General features: G+C 40.7%; 1 protein-coding gene across 3 annotated transcripts in view; it reads right to left on the bottom strand.

Moving 5' to 3' along the window:
* Positions 1 to 3,553: 3,553 nt before the first annotated feature.
* PDE7B (phosphodiesterase 7B) overlaps positions 3,554 to 19,020 on the bottom strand; it is a 169,496-nt gene continuing 154,029 nt past the window's right edge. For all 3 annotated transcript variants that reach the window (XM_015621417.2, XM_015621416.2, XM_015621418.3), the window contains 5 exons: positions 16,565 to 16,656; positions 15,402 to 15,546; positions 13,365 to 13,461; positions 9,381 to 9,461; positions 3,554 to 8,861 (listed from right to left, as the gene is read on the bottom strand). In XM_015621417.2, coding sequence (XP_015476903.1) covers positions 8,644 to 8,861; positions 9,381 to 9,461; positions 13,365 to 13,461; positions 15,402 to 15,546; positions 16,565 to 16,656 — 633 coding nt within the window. In that variant the 3' untranslated portion in view covers positions 3,554 to 8,643. The remainder of the gene's footprint in view (positions 8,862 to 9,380; positions 9,462 to 13,364; positions 13,462 to 15,401; positions 15,547 to 16,564; positions 16,657 to 19,020) is intronic.

The following is a 19,020-nucleotide window of genomic DNA, read 5'->3' as shown; positions in this document are numbered from 1 at the left end:
CAGAGAAGAAAGAAATCCCGGGTTCTCTTGAGAGGGAGGGGGAAATCACATTCTTCTTTAAAAGAATATAACATATGATTGGAATCATAATAAATACCATCATTTCCCAGATCAAATTATTTTTTGTGTTGCTTGTAATTAGTTGGTGTTTTCAAGAAGCTGGCCATAATTAGGTATGGAGGGAAGGGGATGAGGGCAAGACCTCTAAGAAAGTAAAAATGAGGCTTGATAAGCAGTTTTAGTTGTCTCCAGATAGGACTCCTGATAGACCAAGCACAGAGGATTTGTGAGGATCAAGTGCAAAAGGAAATCAACTACACAGCTTCTTCTTATCCAAGTTTGTTCACTTTAATTCACTAATCCCTTCAGGTAGCATAATTTCTGTATTATCTTTGTAGTTATAATGAGTTTAAATGAAGGAGGTGTATTTGCTCTGTTAAAACTTTAGAACATACCTTTATGCACCCAAAGCCAATGTGTAACTTAGCCATTTTGAGTGGCTGGTGTACCCATCCCAAATCTTATTTATGTGTCTTGATTTGTTTAATATCTGCCTTTATATAGGCAGACTTCAGGCAGTGGCATTGTTGAGGAAGATTTCATGTGGGAGCTGGGGTGGTTACCATGCACATCTGTGTCCATAAATTAAGCCCTAGCACTGATAAAAGGGACTCCAAAGCACTGGAGTGCAAGTGGCCACTCCTTAATGGTCCTTGCAGAAAGGGAGCCAGTGGCAGTGACTTTCCTGATGCATTGAGGGAAATAAATGTTCTGTGCAAAGGTACCACAGAGGGCAGTGGTGATCCCCCAAAAGAATTCACACCTACAAAGAACCTCATCCCAACAAAAGCGCACGTTCTTTTCAAACAAAGTAATTCCACTCATGTTTTGGTCTCTTGGCTGAGGATACCAGTGTATCTATTTTATTTCCTTCTTCTGCTAGAAGCTGACTTGAAATATATTTATCCAACACAAAGCATGACAGATATAAACAAGTGATCTTCAGGACAATACTTTCTCAGTCTGCCCTTGAATCTACCACATGGTTCAGTACTTCCTATTTTCTTTGCATTTCGGTTGCCTAACGTGGACTAGCTCCTGAGACTGTCTGCAGGTATTGGTAGGTTTGGTTATAGAAATGAGGCTGGGAATCAAATGCATGTCTAGGTGTAGTACATTTTTCTTTTTGGTAGCTGTATTTCTTTCATAAATACGTTTATGTATGAGCTAAGCTCATAGGAATCATCTACACATACAAATGGAAAATCTGGATTTGGAATGTAACAGCTGCTGAGCAGCATGAGCATCATTTTAAACTAATGGTGGATTTAAGTATTAAAGTGTATTTTCTTCAGGATTACGATTTTAGTAATATTTATTTGTAACCAGGAATTCTCTTTTTGTTTCATGTAAATGTTCAGTCTTTTAAGCTTTTCTATGTGGTTAAAGGTTGTTATATTCTTATGGCAGCAACTTCCATATGTACTGCTGCTCTTTGTTCTAGCTATGTTTTGATTTGGGGCAAGGAGAAGCTCTCAGACTACCCAAATATTCTGCATTTTTTTATTTTACAGGTGGTACTAATAAAGCTACAGTATTTTCCCCCCTCTCTCCCTCATAGAGGCTTTTCGTGATTCAAATTGCTTTTTGCCACCCTCTACGCTTCCCTCTCTTGTAGTTGCACTTTCTAGAGAGCAATGATTGGTATATAAATTGAATTTATCTCTAGGTGGTATGAGTGCTGGAAATAATAGGACAACTCCCCTGTTTGTATAAATTCTAACACTCCATTTTAGTTACGACTTCTTGAGACACCCAGATCCCCATTCTAATCTATTAGTACAATATATTTAGAGCTCTGTAGAGTACAGGATTCAAATCTTCTCTTGAAACTGATTTAATTCTAAATTAATTTAAAACATTAAATATAAGGAAACTGTAAATTCTGACATGAAATTCATCTGCTGTTGCGATACTTCCTTGGGTGTTCAGGTCTGCATGGCCTTCCATAGACACCCAAGGTAGCTTTCAGGAAGTGCTGCTGCTGGTAGCAAAATCCAATTGGATTAAGGTGTTGCATGGTGTTCAGCTCTGCTTAAGAGCCAAACTAGCCCAGGATACAGTGAGATGATCCACTGGTTTTACTGGTAGAGCCACTTTAAACTCTTCTCTGATACATTCATTTGCTGTTTGTCTGACCCTACATAGCTGTTTGAGGCTCTACGCAACATTACTGAAAGATTGAGAGGTGTAGGACTGGGGACACCATAAACCTGCTTTGTTGGTAAAACCAGGGTATTTTGTAATAGCACTCATTTTATCTTGAAGAGGATTGGGCATTGGAGAGACCCTGCCTTCCTTACCTTTAGCTAAGTAGCATCTGTCACATAACTGATTGTCACATCCATACTATTACATTGTTTCTTCTCATGTTGAACTGATGTCTTTCCAAGATTATCCACCTGAACTTTAAACCATAATTAAGTTTTTGGCTAGGACAAAAATATTACCATATAATTAATTTTTCTTTTGCTGTACATTGATGCATTTCAACTTGCTGGCCTGCCTTTTTGTTTTGAACCATTAAACATCAACATTCATCCAGACAGTGCCTGTGCAGAGTGGGAAGACATATTGACTTAGCTGTACTTGAAAATAACTCTGTTAAATCTTACGGATTTATTAAATGTTACAGAAAAAAAGAGTGGTTTTCCAATGGTGAATATGTAAAACTACTCCTGGAGAAACCATCAAAACTTCAACCCTGTATAGGACAGATCTCTAAGGGGCTTCATTCTAAAATCAATTTTGCAGTTCTGCTTGCAACTGGGGAACACAGGAAAACACTGTGATTCTGAAGGGTGGATGGTTTTTTTAGAGAAGTTTAAAATGTTGGCTAAATAGCACTGGAAAAAAATTTATTTCCAGCTCCTGTATTTTGTTCAGTTGTAGTATCTGCATGGCACAAACTGTGTGAGTATTGTTACTGAACACTTTGAGGTACAAATTAATTCTGACTTTAGAAATGTGTCAGTCAAGAAGAGTCCCTGCAGCAATATCCATCAGTGATGACAAGTATTTCTCACTTAGAAATATTTATCAGTACAGAACATCAATACTTCTCATATTTTCAATTAAACTTCACAAGCTTCTGTCATGTTGCACATATAAAGAACATGGTCTGAAACAGAAATGAGAAAATGGAGATTAAAACTGACCAATGATCCTAAGGAGAACTCATTACTGGAACAGAAACAATAGTTTAAGGAAAACTCTTCTTTAAATACTTAACCAGGGAAACATTTTCCCTGGGGTTTGAAAATCCTTCTACTACATGCTTAGGAAAATTACATAGAAATGCTTTCCTTGCTGGTAACTCCATTCATATTCATACAGCAAGTCTAAGGGGAAACTTAGAGAAAAGTTCTTCTCAGAAACAGTGAACCAGGAAAGTGATTATTCTGTTGGTAGGAAGGAGAGGCAGTGGGACTTTTGCTGCCTTGTCAAACCAGAATGTCTTCTGCAAGCAAAGGAGATCCTTCAATCAACTGGCTTTACCAAAGAACTTGGAACACTTCACTTTTTTTTTTATTAGTTGTCATTCTTCGACATGATGAATACTTACAGCAGTATGTTAAAAAAGATACAGTTAAGTCTCTTGGCATCACTGCATAGCAGTCACAGCATTTTCACACAATCTAGTGCTTCCTTTCAGAATGATGCATATGGCATATATACGCACATATGGGGGCTGATTCTTGGTCCCAGTGAAGATGGGGGGACCAGTGTTTGGCCCATAGAGTTGTATAAGATATGTGACTATGTATATATAAAATGCTTTACAATAAACATGACATATACAATCTTGAATTCAAAGATAAGCAGAATATATTTTACATCGAAGTCAAGCTTATGCTCTGCACTTAAAAGTTTATGTACCTAAAATATTGGATGGATTATAGAAACAAAGAGCAACAGTTTGCACCAAAGTAATCAGAATACATATTCATGGCATGAAGCTTGCCTTGTGTTTTTGTTTTGTGTTTTGGGGTGGCTTTCTTTTCTTGGATTTGCAAGGCTTTAATTCAAATTTAATTATTCATTTTTGTAGGCCATGGGTGACGTGGTGACATGAGGAGGGGAATGGGCATACTGTGGACAGGATTTCTGAGCCTGAGAGGGTTTCAGCCTGTCAGGAGCTCATCTATTCCCAGGGGAAAGTTCCTGGGAACAGTTTCTCTCCAGAACTGTGTTACTGTAAAGAGATAATATTTCTCAAAACAATACTGAACAGATGTCCTGGGTGTGTTTTCTCTGGTCTCACCAATGGGACCAAAAGGGGGTGTTGTTCCTTCCACCAGTCCACCTGGTTGGAAAAAACTATGTAAGGGCTGAAAGAACCCCAAATAAAGTCTTTTCAGCCACAGGAAAACGGGTTGCGTGTGGTGTTCAAACTTGGACTCTTGCCCAATACCTCGTGTCCTCTAATGACAGGCATACATTATGGACAACTCAGTTGAGTGACTTCAAATATAAGGCAATAAATTATGGCTGGTACCCTGGCTGATACCTGAAAATAAAATTGTGACTACTTGAGTTTCTCCTTTCTGAGGAGAATTCATTTGGAAGGGCTAAGTGTCCATTCCGTGTCTAATTTGATGGAAACTTTAACAGGAATTTAAACCCTCGAGTGCAAAAGCTGGTGAGATAACTATGCAGTGTAACAACAGCCTTATCTCATTTACAGCTTTCTCATTAATCCCTGGGGAGGCTTTGGTTTTCTTCATGAAAACCAAGTTTAGACAAAAAGAATTGATCTGTGTTGTAGATTAGGTTAGATACAACTGCAGATCATGTGTTTTTTTTGGGTTTTGGGGGTTTTTTTTCCTCCACAGATTCTATTTAATCTCCGCTACTCCTGTCTTTGATCCTTGTATTCCAAAGATACGTGTTGTCAATAGTCCTTTTATTCCCCATCTGACTGGTGGCTGGACCACTGACACTTAAAAACACAAAGGTAGGTAAAATCTTTACTTAATGACAATGCATACATATGCATTATTTTAACCAGCCTAAGATTTTCACTTGTTATCACAAGGCACAGAATTACCTCTTAGATGGTATGAAATCTTCATTTTTAGAGGAGCTAGATTTAAATTGCATTTGTGGGGCATAAAAACATTTTAACATCCTGCTTTTAACAGCTTTTTTTCCCCTCTTTCTATGTATGAAAAGTTTAACACAGTTTGAAAACTTCAAAATCTCTCAGCTGCACTGGCCCAGTGGGAAGGGAAAATAATTTGCAAAGGCCTTCTGTAAAGTGGCTGATAGGGCTGACACCACCAAAATGTGTGTTACCTGCACAGCATTTCTATTCTGTGCACCAGCAGCCTGCTGGCACACTGGGGAGAAGCCCCAGGGCAGAAATGCTGTCCAAACCAGAGAATACCTGATGTATCACACCTGCATGTGCTGAGCACTGGCGCTGTTGGATTGGCTGGTACCAGTTATGGTTTCTACGGGAAATCAGATGGTTCCATTTTGCATTACAGACCCCAGGGAACCTGGCTGCCAGGCATCTGCTGCCAGAGCCTACCTTTTCCAAGCACTTCTGTATGGAGCACCTGAGGCAAACTGGCCCAGGCCCAAACCTGTGTAATGGGTTTGGCTCACAAGCACAGAAGTGTTGCTTGGGCCACCCTGAACCTCTTTCAAGCACTGTTTCATTAGACAAGGTGATTGAAATCTAGCTGGTATGTTCAGTGCACAAAAATCCCCCACAGCCTGATAATTTTCAGAACTTTTTAAAGTTGGAAAGTTTTAACTGGTGATAAGGGCAAACTTGTAATGGAACCTGTAGGTTCCACTTGTAGAAAAGGGCTTGGGTTTAATGTGGCTGTAACAAAATTTGATTTGTACCTAAGCTTTCCTGTTGGACCTATTTTCTGGAAGCGCTTCAGAAACAGCTCGACACTGTTTCTGTCAAGAGCTTTTTAACCTGCTAGACACTGGATTTTACTAAATTTCAGAACCTTTTAAAAAAATTCTTTGAAGTAGATGGAAAAGGGCTTCCATTTCTTAGTAAAAAGACAAAACACAGGAAATTACATCCTTTTGTATGGACTTAAATGCTTCTAAGCAGTGCATTACATTGCTCACATAACATCCTAATAATTGTCCTACATCTGTCAGGAAGCAAAGGTACACCTAAAAAGCTGCAAAGTGGTGGTGCTTCCACCCCCACCACTTCCCCAAGGTTAAGAAGACACTTACATGCTGTAGTTAGAAACAATTAAATTCTACTACAGCTCTCTTGAGTGCCCTTTGCTTGATGTTGTCCCTCTATTTTATGAATCTCATTTAGATAAGTGGGAGAAAGAAGTAGTTTTTCTATTGGTTGTACCTTACATAACAGTGGAGGGGTGGAAAACCATTGCTGGAGTGCTTTTGTTTGCTCATTGTGCTTTGCCCCTTTTTACTTCACTGGGTTTCAGCCTCTTTTCTCTGAAGATACATACAAAGAATTAGTGGAGTAAATCATCCTTCACTAATACTTATGCTTTTTATTTTCCTCTAAACATATCAGTCACCTTATGAGCAGGAACTTTCTCTCATCAAGTCAGTATCTCCTGTAATTTAGAAGAATGTATTATATTTTATTATATTTTCCCTTGCACTTCTGTGAGTAAGCATCTTTTTAGTGTTTCTCAAACACCAACTTAAAAAGCTCTTTCTTTGTTGGCCTCTTCAAGGTCTTCACATCCCAACCTGACTATCCAAATGTGATTACCTGGCTGTACCTGCTCATTCTGTTGGACAGCAACTGTACAGATTTGATGTATGGGGAGTTTACAACCATGCTGTACTTCACCAGGATGGTGTTATTCTTTCTGGGGGCAGAGGAGCGGGGGACAATCCCTTTGGTGCAACAGAGTAGTGTCTGAGAATACAATCTCACTGAAATGGTGGAAGCTTAAGTAAAGTTTAATAAAGACTTTCGGAACTGAGGTTGTTTATGGCATAGTTAAGGCCAAGTTATCTTTCACAAACATGAGATCATAGAAAATTCCTCAGCCACTATAATAGCTAAGAGGATTTTTTTTTTTAATAGTCTGACCACAACACGTTTTTTTCCTTCATTGACTGAGACTAATCTAAAAAGTCAGTTGAAGTATTCTTTTAATTAAAAGAAAAATACAAATGCATTTTGATGCTGACTATCTAAGGAGGGAATGTGGGGAAAAAATCAGCTACACTGCAACATCTCTCAAGAAAACAACTGAACTCCAGAAATAATGTCGTGCTTTGTAGATCACTAAGCTATTCAGTAAAAATTCACACTCTTGAATAAATGGTAATCAGGCTGAACTGTCAAATCATGTGGTGTTGCTGTGGTGCCTGGGTAGTTTTTTTTTAACTTAAAACTTCAGGCTCTGTGAAACATTTGCCTAGACCAAATGTGCAAGGTGCCATGGATTAACAACACGGACCCATATGGAATGTGTTTGAAGTTTTCAAGAAGTTATCCTGCCAGACTTCATTCCTTAATGACCTTTGATACACCTTGGATAGTGGAAAGGCAGTTCAGAATCATATCTTGTAATCGTATGATTTTGGCAGCTATCAGAAGATGAAGGATGCTAGAAGTTAAGGCTTTTATCCACAAACAATGGTGTATATTAATAAACTCTATACCATATTTACAAATGCTTTCTCTTGTATTAAAACTAACAGTATTCTGTTCACAGTGCCAATGTTTTTACAGGTAGCAATCATCCCACAGTACTCCAGTATTTTGGCATGGGAATCAGTAGCGCTTTCTATTTACAGAAAATGTACACATATGAATATAAACAGGTAACTTGAAACAGTACTCAAAAGATAGATCTGTTCGTGTTTCAAAGGTTTAGACTGTACTACACCTTCCCTTTTGGCTGTGAGGGAATGCTGTTCCTTGCAATGAGAAGATGCCCATCTTTTATCCAAAGTGGCATAAAAATGATTACCAAAACGAGCCTTGTTACACTGGGGGTGTGTATATGGAGAGTAACCTCAGTCCAAGGTTTATAGATCTGTTGTTTAGTGCACAGAATACAAAAGTTAAAAAGGTTTTTAACTACTAAAACAACCCGACTCTCTGCCCTCTGCGAGCACCGTCCTGCTCAGTCCATGACCTCTGGATGATGGAGATGCTGGTGGTTTCATGTGCAGCCCAGCTGCCAGCCTAGAAAGGGTGTGGCACTCTGGGCCTATATACATATGCCACAATATGACTTATGGTAGATGAAAAGATCACCAAGAGTGCCTCTCTGTGCCCCCTATTCTCAGCAATCCTCCCTGCTTCATGGCAGTCGGAACTGGCCTGGCTTCCCTGCTGCTGACAGGGGACTCCGCAACGGGGCAGTTTGGGGTCAGGAGTGACAAACGGCATCAGGCATGCGCAGAATGGAGAGAGGGGAGAGGAACATGAAGATCAGAAAGAATCCCAGCAGAACCATGGGTGTGTTCGTGAGGACCCTTAGAGCTTTGCCATTTCTTGCCTTTGCACGGTGTTGACAACAGGCTCCTGCTCCCCAGGACCTTGTTTGCTGCTGTGACCAAGACGGAGATAGCAGTGCGAGAAGGAGAAGTGCAAAGCTGACACTAAGGAGTCTCTTCTTCATTTAAAGTCTGTTCCTGGCTGCCAGTCACTTGGCCTGAGTGGTCGTTGCTCCTACTACTGCTGTGCTGCTTGTGGAGCAAACCTCTCCACTTGGCCTTGTTCCTCCTGAGATGGTTTAGCATATTTTCAGAGAGGGGTGTGTTGCCTGTAAACTGGGCCCACCTCTCAAAGAGCGGCTCAACGATGTACGTCATGAACCCTGGAGAAACACACAGGGGACAGCTGGTGAGCAACAAGTTAATTCCACAAGTGCACTGCCCCACCAAGTACCTCAAAAACACACCAGCAAGGTAAGTGGCAAAAGCCCTGATGAGAAATAACAGCAGACATCAATTAATTTTGAAATGCACAGCTTCTGACCAGCATACATGACAAGATATGGCTTTACTTGCCTGTGTCACAGTAAACTCTATGACAGTTAGCAACCCTCTGAGGAAATTTCAGACAAGAAAGCAACCAGTGTTTAACACTGGCTGCAATTTTTCCCCATGGGAATTTTTCCCCTATGCAAAGACTGCTTTGTCTTTCTGTTGAACATTTGGCTTAGATAGGTTTCTTTTTGAACATTTTAATTTAGAACACATTTTTTAACTCTAATGGTATCTGCAGCTCTTATTGTTAAAATAACTGTATTGGAGTGGGGCATGTGGTGGATAGAAGTTTCTTAGAGCTTCTGCCATAGTGAGATAAACACGAAGAAAATGAAACTAATACTTACCAATCTGGATGCTTGGTACTGTATCCTTTTGCTGATTACAAAGGGGACTTATTTCCAGTTCAAATTTTTGTTCCAGATCACCTGCAAAAATAAAAAAAAAAAATAGAAAAAAATTATTTTCTGCCACTTTTATCTCTTCTCCATACCTATGCCACACTTTTACTATGTCTGCAGATGTGTGAGGAATTGGAATCTTCTATCAATGATGACCATGGTAAATGTGTAAATACCTTCATTCTCTGGATTTTTATTTTTTAGGTATCAGAGAAACCAATTATCCATACAAACTAAAATCTAAGAAAAGAAGACTTTTAGATGAACATTAAATTTGAGCATGTAAGTGTTCTGAGGACCTAAATTTTTAAAACAGACTCTCTCATGTGAAAGATTTTTAAGACACTCTGGTTTCTTTACTCATTGTTCAAATCTCTTCCTAGCAGAAAACTGGGGTGTAACAATTTTAGAAGAAACACATCTCCAGTAGTACTGTGCTGGAAATTGCTGGTGTATTCTTGTGGAAGTGGCTCGTAAAGGCAAGAGTGCTGGAGGCTGGCAGCCCACAGCTATGGCTGCACTAACAAACCAATAAAGGCCAAAGCATGGACCCCAGAAATGTTTCAAGTGTCAAGAGCTATGGAGTTCAAGTTATAAATGTGGAAAAAGGATGAAATGAGAAGTCTGGGCAGTAGCTGGGTATCAAGCTATGCCTTCGCTGCTGCACTGAGCATATTTATTTCCTGGGCTGTCCAGGCAGTCTCCAGAGAGGCACCTGCACAGACTGACTCGAGACAGTGAAGTAGTTGGCTGAACTCCTGGCCACCTTCAGAGCAGGGTATTTGACTAATTGGACCAGGAGGTCTCCAGTTCCAAATCCAGGACTGTCCTGAAAAATGCTGCAGACAGCTCCTGCTGTGACCAGCCCTGGGGACAGTTTCAAATTGTTGAAAGAAAAACCTTGCTGGGGAATCTGCTCACCCCAGATGCCACCTCAGATTGCTCCTGATGCAGAATTGACCAGGTTTGACATTGAGAAGATGCTTATAAACAGTCAGCAGAAATTATTCCTGCAGAAATGGTCACACAGGACAGGCTTCCATCCACAGTGATGGCAAGAGATGTTTTCTATGGAGTTGAAGGTAATCAATAGCAATGACCATGCTGGATTTAAGCATTCAGCAAAAAAAAACATCTCAGAGGGTGTAATTTGCTCACTTCCATACAAAACAGTCACTTTTTCTACTGGAGAGACTGCATCCCCCTGTGCCTGCAATTACTTCATGTAAAGATTGCTCTGAGTTAAATTTTGGGTGTAGGGATTTTCTTAAAACAAATTCTGTCTGAGTGCAACAAGTTCATCCTTTGTGATTGTTAGCTTTCCATGCCAGTGTACAATCCTGGATACTGCATGAGATACAGGATTTTTCCTGTCTACAGCACGGAAAGGAAGTGAGAGTTAACTGTGTGCAAACTAACATGTGCCACTTCCCCTCAGACAATAATATTTTGTCCATGTGATTTATCAATAAGAACATAGTGAGGGCTGGTTAGGAAAAACTTTCCTGTAAGAAAGACAGACCTGTTAGTTTAGACAAAACACTGTATTCAACCCATAAAGAAACATTTTGCTTTAAATCTGCTAGTTTTGTTTAAAAGCTCTTTTCTCCCCACTAACAGTTTTTACTATTGTGCTACTGTGCCACGCAGGTTTTACAGCCCCTTATGAAACACTGTGTGCATTTCTAAGCCTCGCCTTTCTTCCCTCTGCAGCATGCAATCGCTTCCTAAATGTGAGCAGAGTATTTTCAGTTCTAATTGAGTGCTTAGAAAGTATCAGGAAAACATTTGTAGCTTCATGAACAATCAAAAGGAACAATTTAGCAAAACTGAGACACAATAACAGTCTCTCATGTTTCCAAATGTGCAATTTGTCTTCTCATCTACCACTCCAAAAATTTGTGACTAAAAGAAAGTTTCTAACTCCGGTGATATCCTCTCTGTAGGTGTTCTGGGTAGAATATGGTTGACCTGTCTGGCTCAAAGTATATCTACATCTTGTCTTTCAGAAGTCACTGAATTGACAAAAATAAGATTTGCTTTTGCATGGTAAGAACTTAAAATGGCAGTCAATATTTTTGTTTCAAGTTACTATGAAAAGAACTGCGTGAATTTCTTCCTGAGAACTTTCATGCTAGGAAAAACCTAAGCAATTTTAAAATTTTAACAGAGAAACTTATCATTAATGCTGCTTCAACATTAGCCATTTCCTTGAAAGCTTTTTCTTACTACTTGCAGTTTCATATATATAAATCAAGTTACTTACCCTGTGTTTCTAGCTGTGCTGACTTTTAAAAGATCTGAAAACAAGTTGAAGTATTTTTCTAGGAAAGGCCTACGCTGCTGTAGGTGTCAGATGCTCCCTGAAATGTAGCTGGATTGTATATTTTATTTACTAATGTGTAGTGTAGATACACTAGAACACTAGAAGATCAGGATCTGAGTCTCTATTAAAATGACCTCAGAATTGTTTATAAAAAAAAAAAAAAGTTAAAACTTTCTATCTGTTCCAGAAGGAAGATTAAACAAAGCACTAATTGTGGTATTATCAGTCTCATCTATAATTAAAAATCAAAACAAGAAACCTTATGATATCCAGATGTTAAACTTAGTAGTATGTCGTGTATTTTGAGAATACCTTCAAGCCCCATCATTATGTGTAAAGGGGTAGAGAGGTCTACAGAAACACTTTAAAGCTACAATGGTATCTAAATGCATACTATTTAACACTGGGAGTACTGTACCACTGAACATCATTATACAGCCACTAGTGATAGAGCAGGTTCTGTATAATTGTCCCATAAAAAATGCTCCTTTTCTTCCTGTGATGGTTCTTACTGGTCTCATGTACTCAGGTATCCCCTGTCAGAGGTCTGTTTTAGATGTTAGACTAACAAATCTTGAGGGCAGTGGACAAAGCTTACATTTGTAAGAGTTGTCTTTCTCAGCACAGTCCCCCAATACACTAAAGGTGAGGAGCTGCACCTCCTGAGCTGCTTACTGATTATGCCTTCACTACACACCTAACTAACTAAACCTGCATTGGGCAAGTTGCTTATGTTGCTTCAAAGGCAAGACATTTTGCCAGCTTAAACTGACAGTGTCTGAAAATTAACTTGCTGACCTGCTTGTCCTTGTTACAGACTAACTGTACCAGGCACCAGGTCAGATGTGGCTTAATTTTGTAATGCAGAATATTAAATGAACTAAGAACTTCATTGTATGCTCTTCCACTTGCCTTCAACTCTCAGGATGCTCTGAACAAAAAATTTAGCAGTGATTAAACTCTGCTGCACCCTGTATTGTAGCACAGCATGACCTTGCCTATGCAGATAGAGCCAAATGGTCTAATTACTGTGTTTCAAAGAACCCCCTGCTTGACTGTGCTCTCTGCAGGGGTCTGAAAACATTTGCAATAGGTTCTAGCTGAGGTTTGGCTTGCCTGCTTTGGCCCTTTCCAACAGCATGCTGGGAAGCGTGTTTGAACCCTTTCTCTGCATTTGCAGGCAGGAGAACGTGTCATATTTGGGAAACAGTGAGGGTAAGGCTCTCATCAGAGTTGCAGTGGGAGCATGAAAAGCGAGTCAAAACACAGTGCTAGGATTTTGGGGCAGTGTGGCACTGGCACCATTCCAGCTCAGAAATGGTCATGGTGATTGGAGGGTCTCAGAGAAGAAGCCAGCCATAGGCTTTTCAGCTGAATTCAAGTGCTGAGGCACAACAAAACCCTCCCTCTCCTGCTTGATGCTGGTAGAGGAGCAGAGAAACACTTGTTGCTCTTCTACCCCTTCCTTCCCACTTTTCCAGTCAGGCAGAGCATCTCTGAACAGCTCATTCCCAAGGGACATTTCAGTGCTGGCTCTGACTTGTCACACACAAACCATGGAAAGCTGAGGTGAAAGGGGACTGCTGTGAGTTGAAGGGGCTGACCTTGCCGATAAAACTCTTCGCACACCCGTTCACTCCACTGTTTGCTCAGATCCCAGACCCGGCAAGGGTTGCAAATGTCAGCACACTTGAGTGCAATCTGAAAGCAAGAAGGAAAGTAGCAGTGAGAAAAGAAGTCACTTTTTAGCAGTGCTTTCAGCAGTAAACCTGCAGTCATGAAACTCCCAGGCCCCACCAGCGATGCTGGGAAGGGTTAAGGTTACCTTTCAGAGACTCAGCCTCACCCAAATGTGCCCTTTGAGGAAAGAGCATTTATTTAAGCTGCAAACAAAACTTTCATTCAGCCCTCCGCCTTACCGTAGTGAGAACAAGAGTAGGGCCACATTCCAAAGCTGCAAAGTGTTTTGGATATTCCTTGCAAGGAATAAGCCAACAAAAGCCTCGGGCTGGCTCCTGCTGACTGCTTGGCTCAGCATCCATGGCTGATGACAAGGAAGGGAAGAGCCAAGCTGGTGTATTTGGGCACGATTTCTCTGCGGTCTCAGTGAGTGACCTTGCATCTCACTTCACTTACACTTCATCTTAATGTCTGCATATTTTTGTTTACAAAGCTAAGCACAGGGCTCTCCACACTGCCCCTGGCCTGGTTTCACTTAGTTAACTAGTACTTTTAAGTGCTTTTTAGGAGAATGAGTACAGGGGAAAAGGTTTTTAAAACAGTTACTACTTCAGAAAAGTAAACCATGTAATACTCTGCCTGTCTTACTGCCTTGGAACAAAATATCATGTGCCTTGTTTCTTCACAGACAGAACAGAGTCATTCAGTCTGACAGAAGTCAGAAGTCATTCTGGCACCCAGGAAGAAAACATAAATATTTCCTGTAAGGGTTCAGACCTGTGAAGCAGCAGAGGGAAATCTCCAAAGTCATTCTTCTCTTTGGATTAAGCTGATTAGCCTTAATGTTATTGTCTACTTGAAAGGACCTTTCAAACATACTTTAGCTTACTCCAATCAATCAAGATTTCTTGATTTTTTCTTTTCTTCTTCCATACCTAATCCACCAGATAAGTAAATCTTATTGTGTCTTTTCCCTTGTTCCTAAGTTCCTAGTGCATAAGAAACCTTTTCTGCCATACCTGAGAGCTGGGTACGATCAACCTTTCACTCTGCCCTGCACAGTCTGTGCAGGAATCTGACAGAAGATTGGTTTTGAGGCAGGACAGGTGAGAAGCTACTACATTTCCCATGGTGCTGGAGTGGGAAGAATTAACAGATCTGCACTTCCTTCCTTTCAGCTATCACCTTTTCCGTGACTTTGATGGAAGGAAAATATGTTTTTGTTTTATAAATGAAAAAGATTACTTCAACTTCTTTATGTATTTAGGAATTAAATTAATTTCTCCAAAGAAGCAAGTATATGTAGCTACATTAATCACAATAATGCTTTAATAGGTAGAGGTTTATTCTGAAGAGTCTGCTAATGACTGCTGCTTAGCTGGAAGAACCAGTGTGAACCTATCTGATTTTTGAATAAAGCATGGGTTTTTCATTAGCTGGGCAGATGCACTAGAGAAGCATCTGCTGCCATGGCAACAGCTGTCTCTGCAGAGGCAGTTTCTGAGCATCCATCACAGGAACAGGACTTGGAGACCTGATGTCAGGCTGTCCTGGAAAAAAACACCAATGAGTGGGCTCTCCTGCACTGTGCTAGAAAATAACACCAGTGGAGGGACATTTGCCAGAAGAGAGAGTGAGACTACAACTGAAGCATTACCTGGCAAGAGAAGCAGTGTTCTGGAAAAAAAAAATAAATTACTAACTTATCTTCATTCCTTAGCATTTGACACTCTCCTGTATCTGTTTCATTTACAGCTTTTTAACTCAAGGAAATTACATAAGGAAGCACCTTATGCTTGCCTGATGTGCCAGAAGGTGGCAGAAGGGAAGTGTTTATAGTAATAGGTAAGAAGAGGCTGATGTCCAGACATGCTATAATAATATACTCCTCTAAACATGTACTAGGAAATACTGTGACCTGAAAAATTAATAAAAACAATTAAAAAAAACCCTGAAGTTACCTGAAGCATAAAATGTCTGTCTTGTGCATCCTCCAGCCTCAAATCCTGATTGTCAAGGTGAGATTTCAGACGGATCAAAAACTCATTTTGCCTGTTGATGTCTGTTGCCAAGATCAGGGAGCCCAACTGCTGCTCAATGTCCTGTCTGCAATAAAGGTAAAAAAGCCACTATAATCATGGAACCATTCAACATTAAGAGCTCAAAACCTGCTCTTGATCACTGGAGCAGGCATAAAGCTCCCTCTTTTCTTTATGGACCCAGTCTGATCTGTTTAGTCAGTCTCTGCTGGGGTTTGCAGGGTACAACTGTTCTACCTGCCAAAATGGGTTCAAAAAGAATAGATAATGTAGAAGAAAAATGCTTGTTGGCACAGGTTGTTCTGAAAGTTTCTGAAAAGCACCAGGAAAGTACAAAAAAATCCACCCTGAAACAACAGCATGTTGCATCAAGAAAAACGTTCACGTCTTACTTCAGCTGCTCAGAGCTGAGTGGTGAATCCTGCAACTTTGAAGTTGCAGTCTAAGTTGTGAAGGTCTAGACTGAAGTTCTTTAAAGTTGTTGGTCTGATGCAAAGAATTTCTGGAGGGATATGGAGCTTATTGCTTGCAGGTATCTTGTTTATATTCTTGGGAGAGTCACTTGAGATTTAAAATTTAATACTGCAGTCTGTTCACTGTCTCAATCTCCCATCCTTGGTGGGACTAACACAAGTAAAAAGCTAGCAGCAACTTGGCCAATGTGGCTGCTCATTTTTTTTGCTTTATCCATAAAGACTGAACTGGATTCCCTCAGTGAGGTGTGGAAGTCCAGAGCAGTCTTGATGTTCCTTGACCAACTCCTTCAATTTCTTGTTTTTAATCACTAAATCTTTCCATATTCAGTTGGTGCTATGTAAAATGAAAAATGTCAGCAATCCACTGAACAAGTCCACCCTTGCTGGGACTCTCCGTGTTCCTGGTGCTGAGAGTGGCCATTCCTGTGCTGCAGAAGTGGATAGGTCTTAAAAAACACTTCTGCCATACAACTTTGTCTCATGATTTGGTAGTCACACCAAGTTCAGCCTGTCAGAACAGGCTTCAGAAAGCCTGGGCCTCTTTGCCAGCGTGCTTTTAAGAAGGGAGAAGGCCACAACCTGGTGTCAGTGCTTGTGGTGGACACTTACGTGACCTCCTTGGGCAGGTGGGCGAGCAGCCGTGACTCTCGAAGCATGCCCACGGTGGAGCGCCAGTGGTGGTTCTCCAGCACGGAAACGTTCTGGGGAGTAGGAACACCAATAAATACAAGGATGAGGATGGTAACAGCTACACATATGGATTTGCTCTACCACATGGTACCCAGAACTTGTTGGACATGCTGTAACATGAGCCTGAAATGTGTGCTTTCCAGCCACAGCTGGATTAGAGTAATTGGTCTAGATTTCTACAGTTAGAGACCTTGTTTCTTAGCTGGGTCAGCTGGGTTTCTTAGCTAAGGTCAGCCCTTAGAGGCCTGTTGTTCTGCAGTTTTTGAGTCCTGCTGTGAACAGAGGAGCTAATCTCATCTGAGTGGGAGGTAGCTTGCATTCTAACATATTTATTAACAAATTAATTAAAACAGGAGTGCAAAATCATGTTTTTACCTCCTATTGATTCCAGGTTGACTTTTCAGCCTGTACAGTTTGAATGCAGAGTGGACAAAAAAAAGAAAACTAAACTGCCAAATTTCCCTTTGAGTCAGGGAACTGGAAGCTGCCTGCAGCTGTTCAGTAAAAGCAAGAGGAGTAGTGGTACTGCTGAGCATTTGCAGGTTTCAGCAATTTTGCCTGCAACAAGTTTTGACTCCCCTTTGCTTCCTTGCTTTCAACTAAGTGGAACCAAAGTTAAGTCAGAAAAAAACTGCTAGGGAGCTGAAACCCAGCTTTCTAGATTGTCAGTAAATTACAACAAATTTGGTATCTTATGACTTGAATTTGGTATCTGATGACTTGAAATTACTATCGTAATATGCAATGCATTTTCCCATCATCACTTGTTTAGTTCACAGAGTACTTTCTACCACCAAATGCCTCATAAATGTCTCTTGTTCAAAAACCTCTATCATCTGTTCCCTGTTTTGGGCAGGTCACAGTTTTTGCAGTAGATGAGCACTATATAAGAAAAACAAAACAAAACAAAACTTTTTGAGCAGACAGCAGAACAAGGACTCCACCCTGTCACTGCCAGCTGGGAAAGTGGAGTCAGAATCCCTCTCTCCAGGCACTATCGATCTCTAGCTCCCTCACACACAGTCCCACAGCTCTGAGGTGTTGCTGCCATACTACTGCCTTTCCCATGGGACATGATGCACAGCTTCCACTTTTCCAAGAGGGATTGAGCAGTGTTTTCTCCCTATGTCTTCCCCATCTTCCCTTTAGTGTTGAAACGCTAAACATTGCCAGTAACCACGATCCAATTTGCATTTTGATCATCTTGCCTAGTGCAAAAGTGAGAGTACAAACTGGATTGGCTTCCTATCACAGTACTTTCTGCAGTGGTTTTTGTTGCTTCTGAATTCACATAGTGTAGCTTTGGTATTTCTCTGGGTTTGTCTGCTTGTTTCCCTTACAGAAATCACATATTCTAGGGGAAAAAATCAAAGTAATACCAACTCCAAAACGTTCAAATCATGTAAAAACCAATTCCTTTTCTTAGGAAGAGCTGATGGACTCAGATCTCACATCAGTTATGCAATATAGAAATTACTTTTGACAGCAATTCTGTTCACTTGCCAACTTAAATATCCCTTTTCTCCTTTTGCCTAAATACATCAGGATGGACTTTTGCAACTCTACACTCTGACCAAGAAAAGTAAGAGAATGTAATAGAACATAATAACAATTTTTGTTTGTTTGTTTGTTTTTTTGGTTTTGGTTTTTTTTTCACCTACCCAGTCGCAGAGCTGAATACTAGTCCCAGGAGTCATCCCAAAGCCACAGGCTGCCATCCTCCTACTAAACTGGACAAACTCTAACTGACTGTCACCTTTGGCTTTTGGGAAGGCTTGCACTTGTTTAAGACAGTGCCTGTATGCACTGTATTTCCTGTGACCCTGCTCTGAGTGCATCCTTGAAACACTGCAACCAGGGAGATGCCCCTTGGAGCACCCTGAGTCCCCACATCCCATCCAGCGTGGCAGCTTTACTTGCTGTGAGGAGCTGCTCCAGCAGCACCTGCCTCAAACAGGGAATTACACTCCATGGATGCAGCTGCTCCTTGGCCATACTGAAGGCCAGCCAGAACAGGGTTGAGGCATCTGAGACCTTTCCTACATCCAATTAGTAGTTACTCATAGGAAAAACCAAACTCAGACAGTCATCTCAGAGTATTTCTGCTTCTCTAAGTTTCTGCTCTTTGCCTGCTGCTTTAGGGGGAAACCTTAAACTGACACTGCTGCACTGTTTAGTTTCCCACACTGAAACTACAGGGAGGAGGGAAAAGGAAAGGTCACGTTAACAAGCCAACAACCGAGCATGAAGTCATATGATTCTCCTCTTAAATGTAAGGAGCCAGAATCCCTGAAGTGGCTGCCAGCAATTAGTAGAGCCAGCTATTCCACCCAGGAACACACAACTGCTTTATTAAGACTAATTGCCATGAGCTA

Source organism: Parus major, chromosome 3 (genome assembly GCF_001522545.3).
Source record: "Parus major isolate Abel chromosome 3, Parus_major1.1, whole genome shotgun sequence".
In the NCBI taxonomy this organism is placed as follows: Eukaryota; Metazoa; Chordata; class Aves; order Passeriformes; family Paridae; genus Parus; species Parus major.
This window is presented reverse-complemented; position numbering and strand designations above follow the sequence as displayed.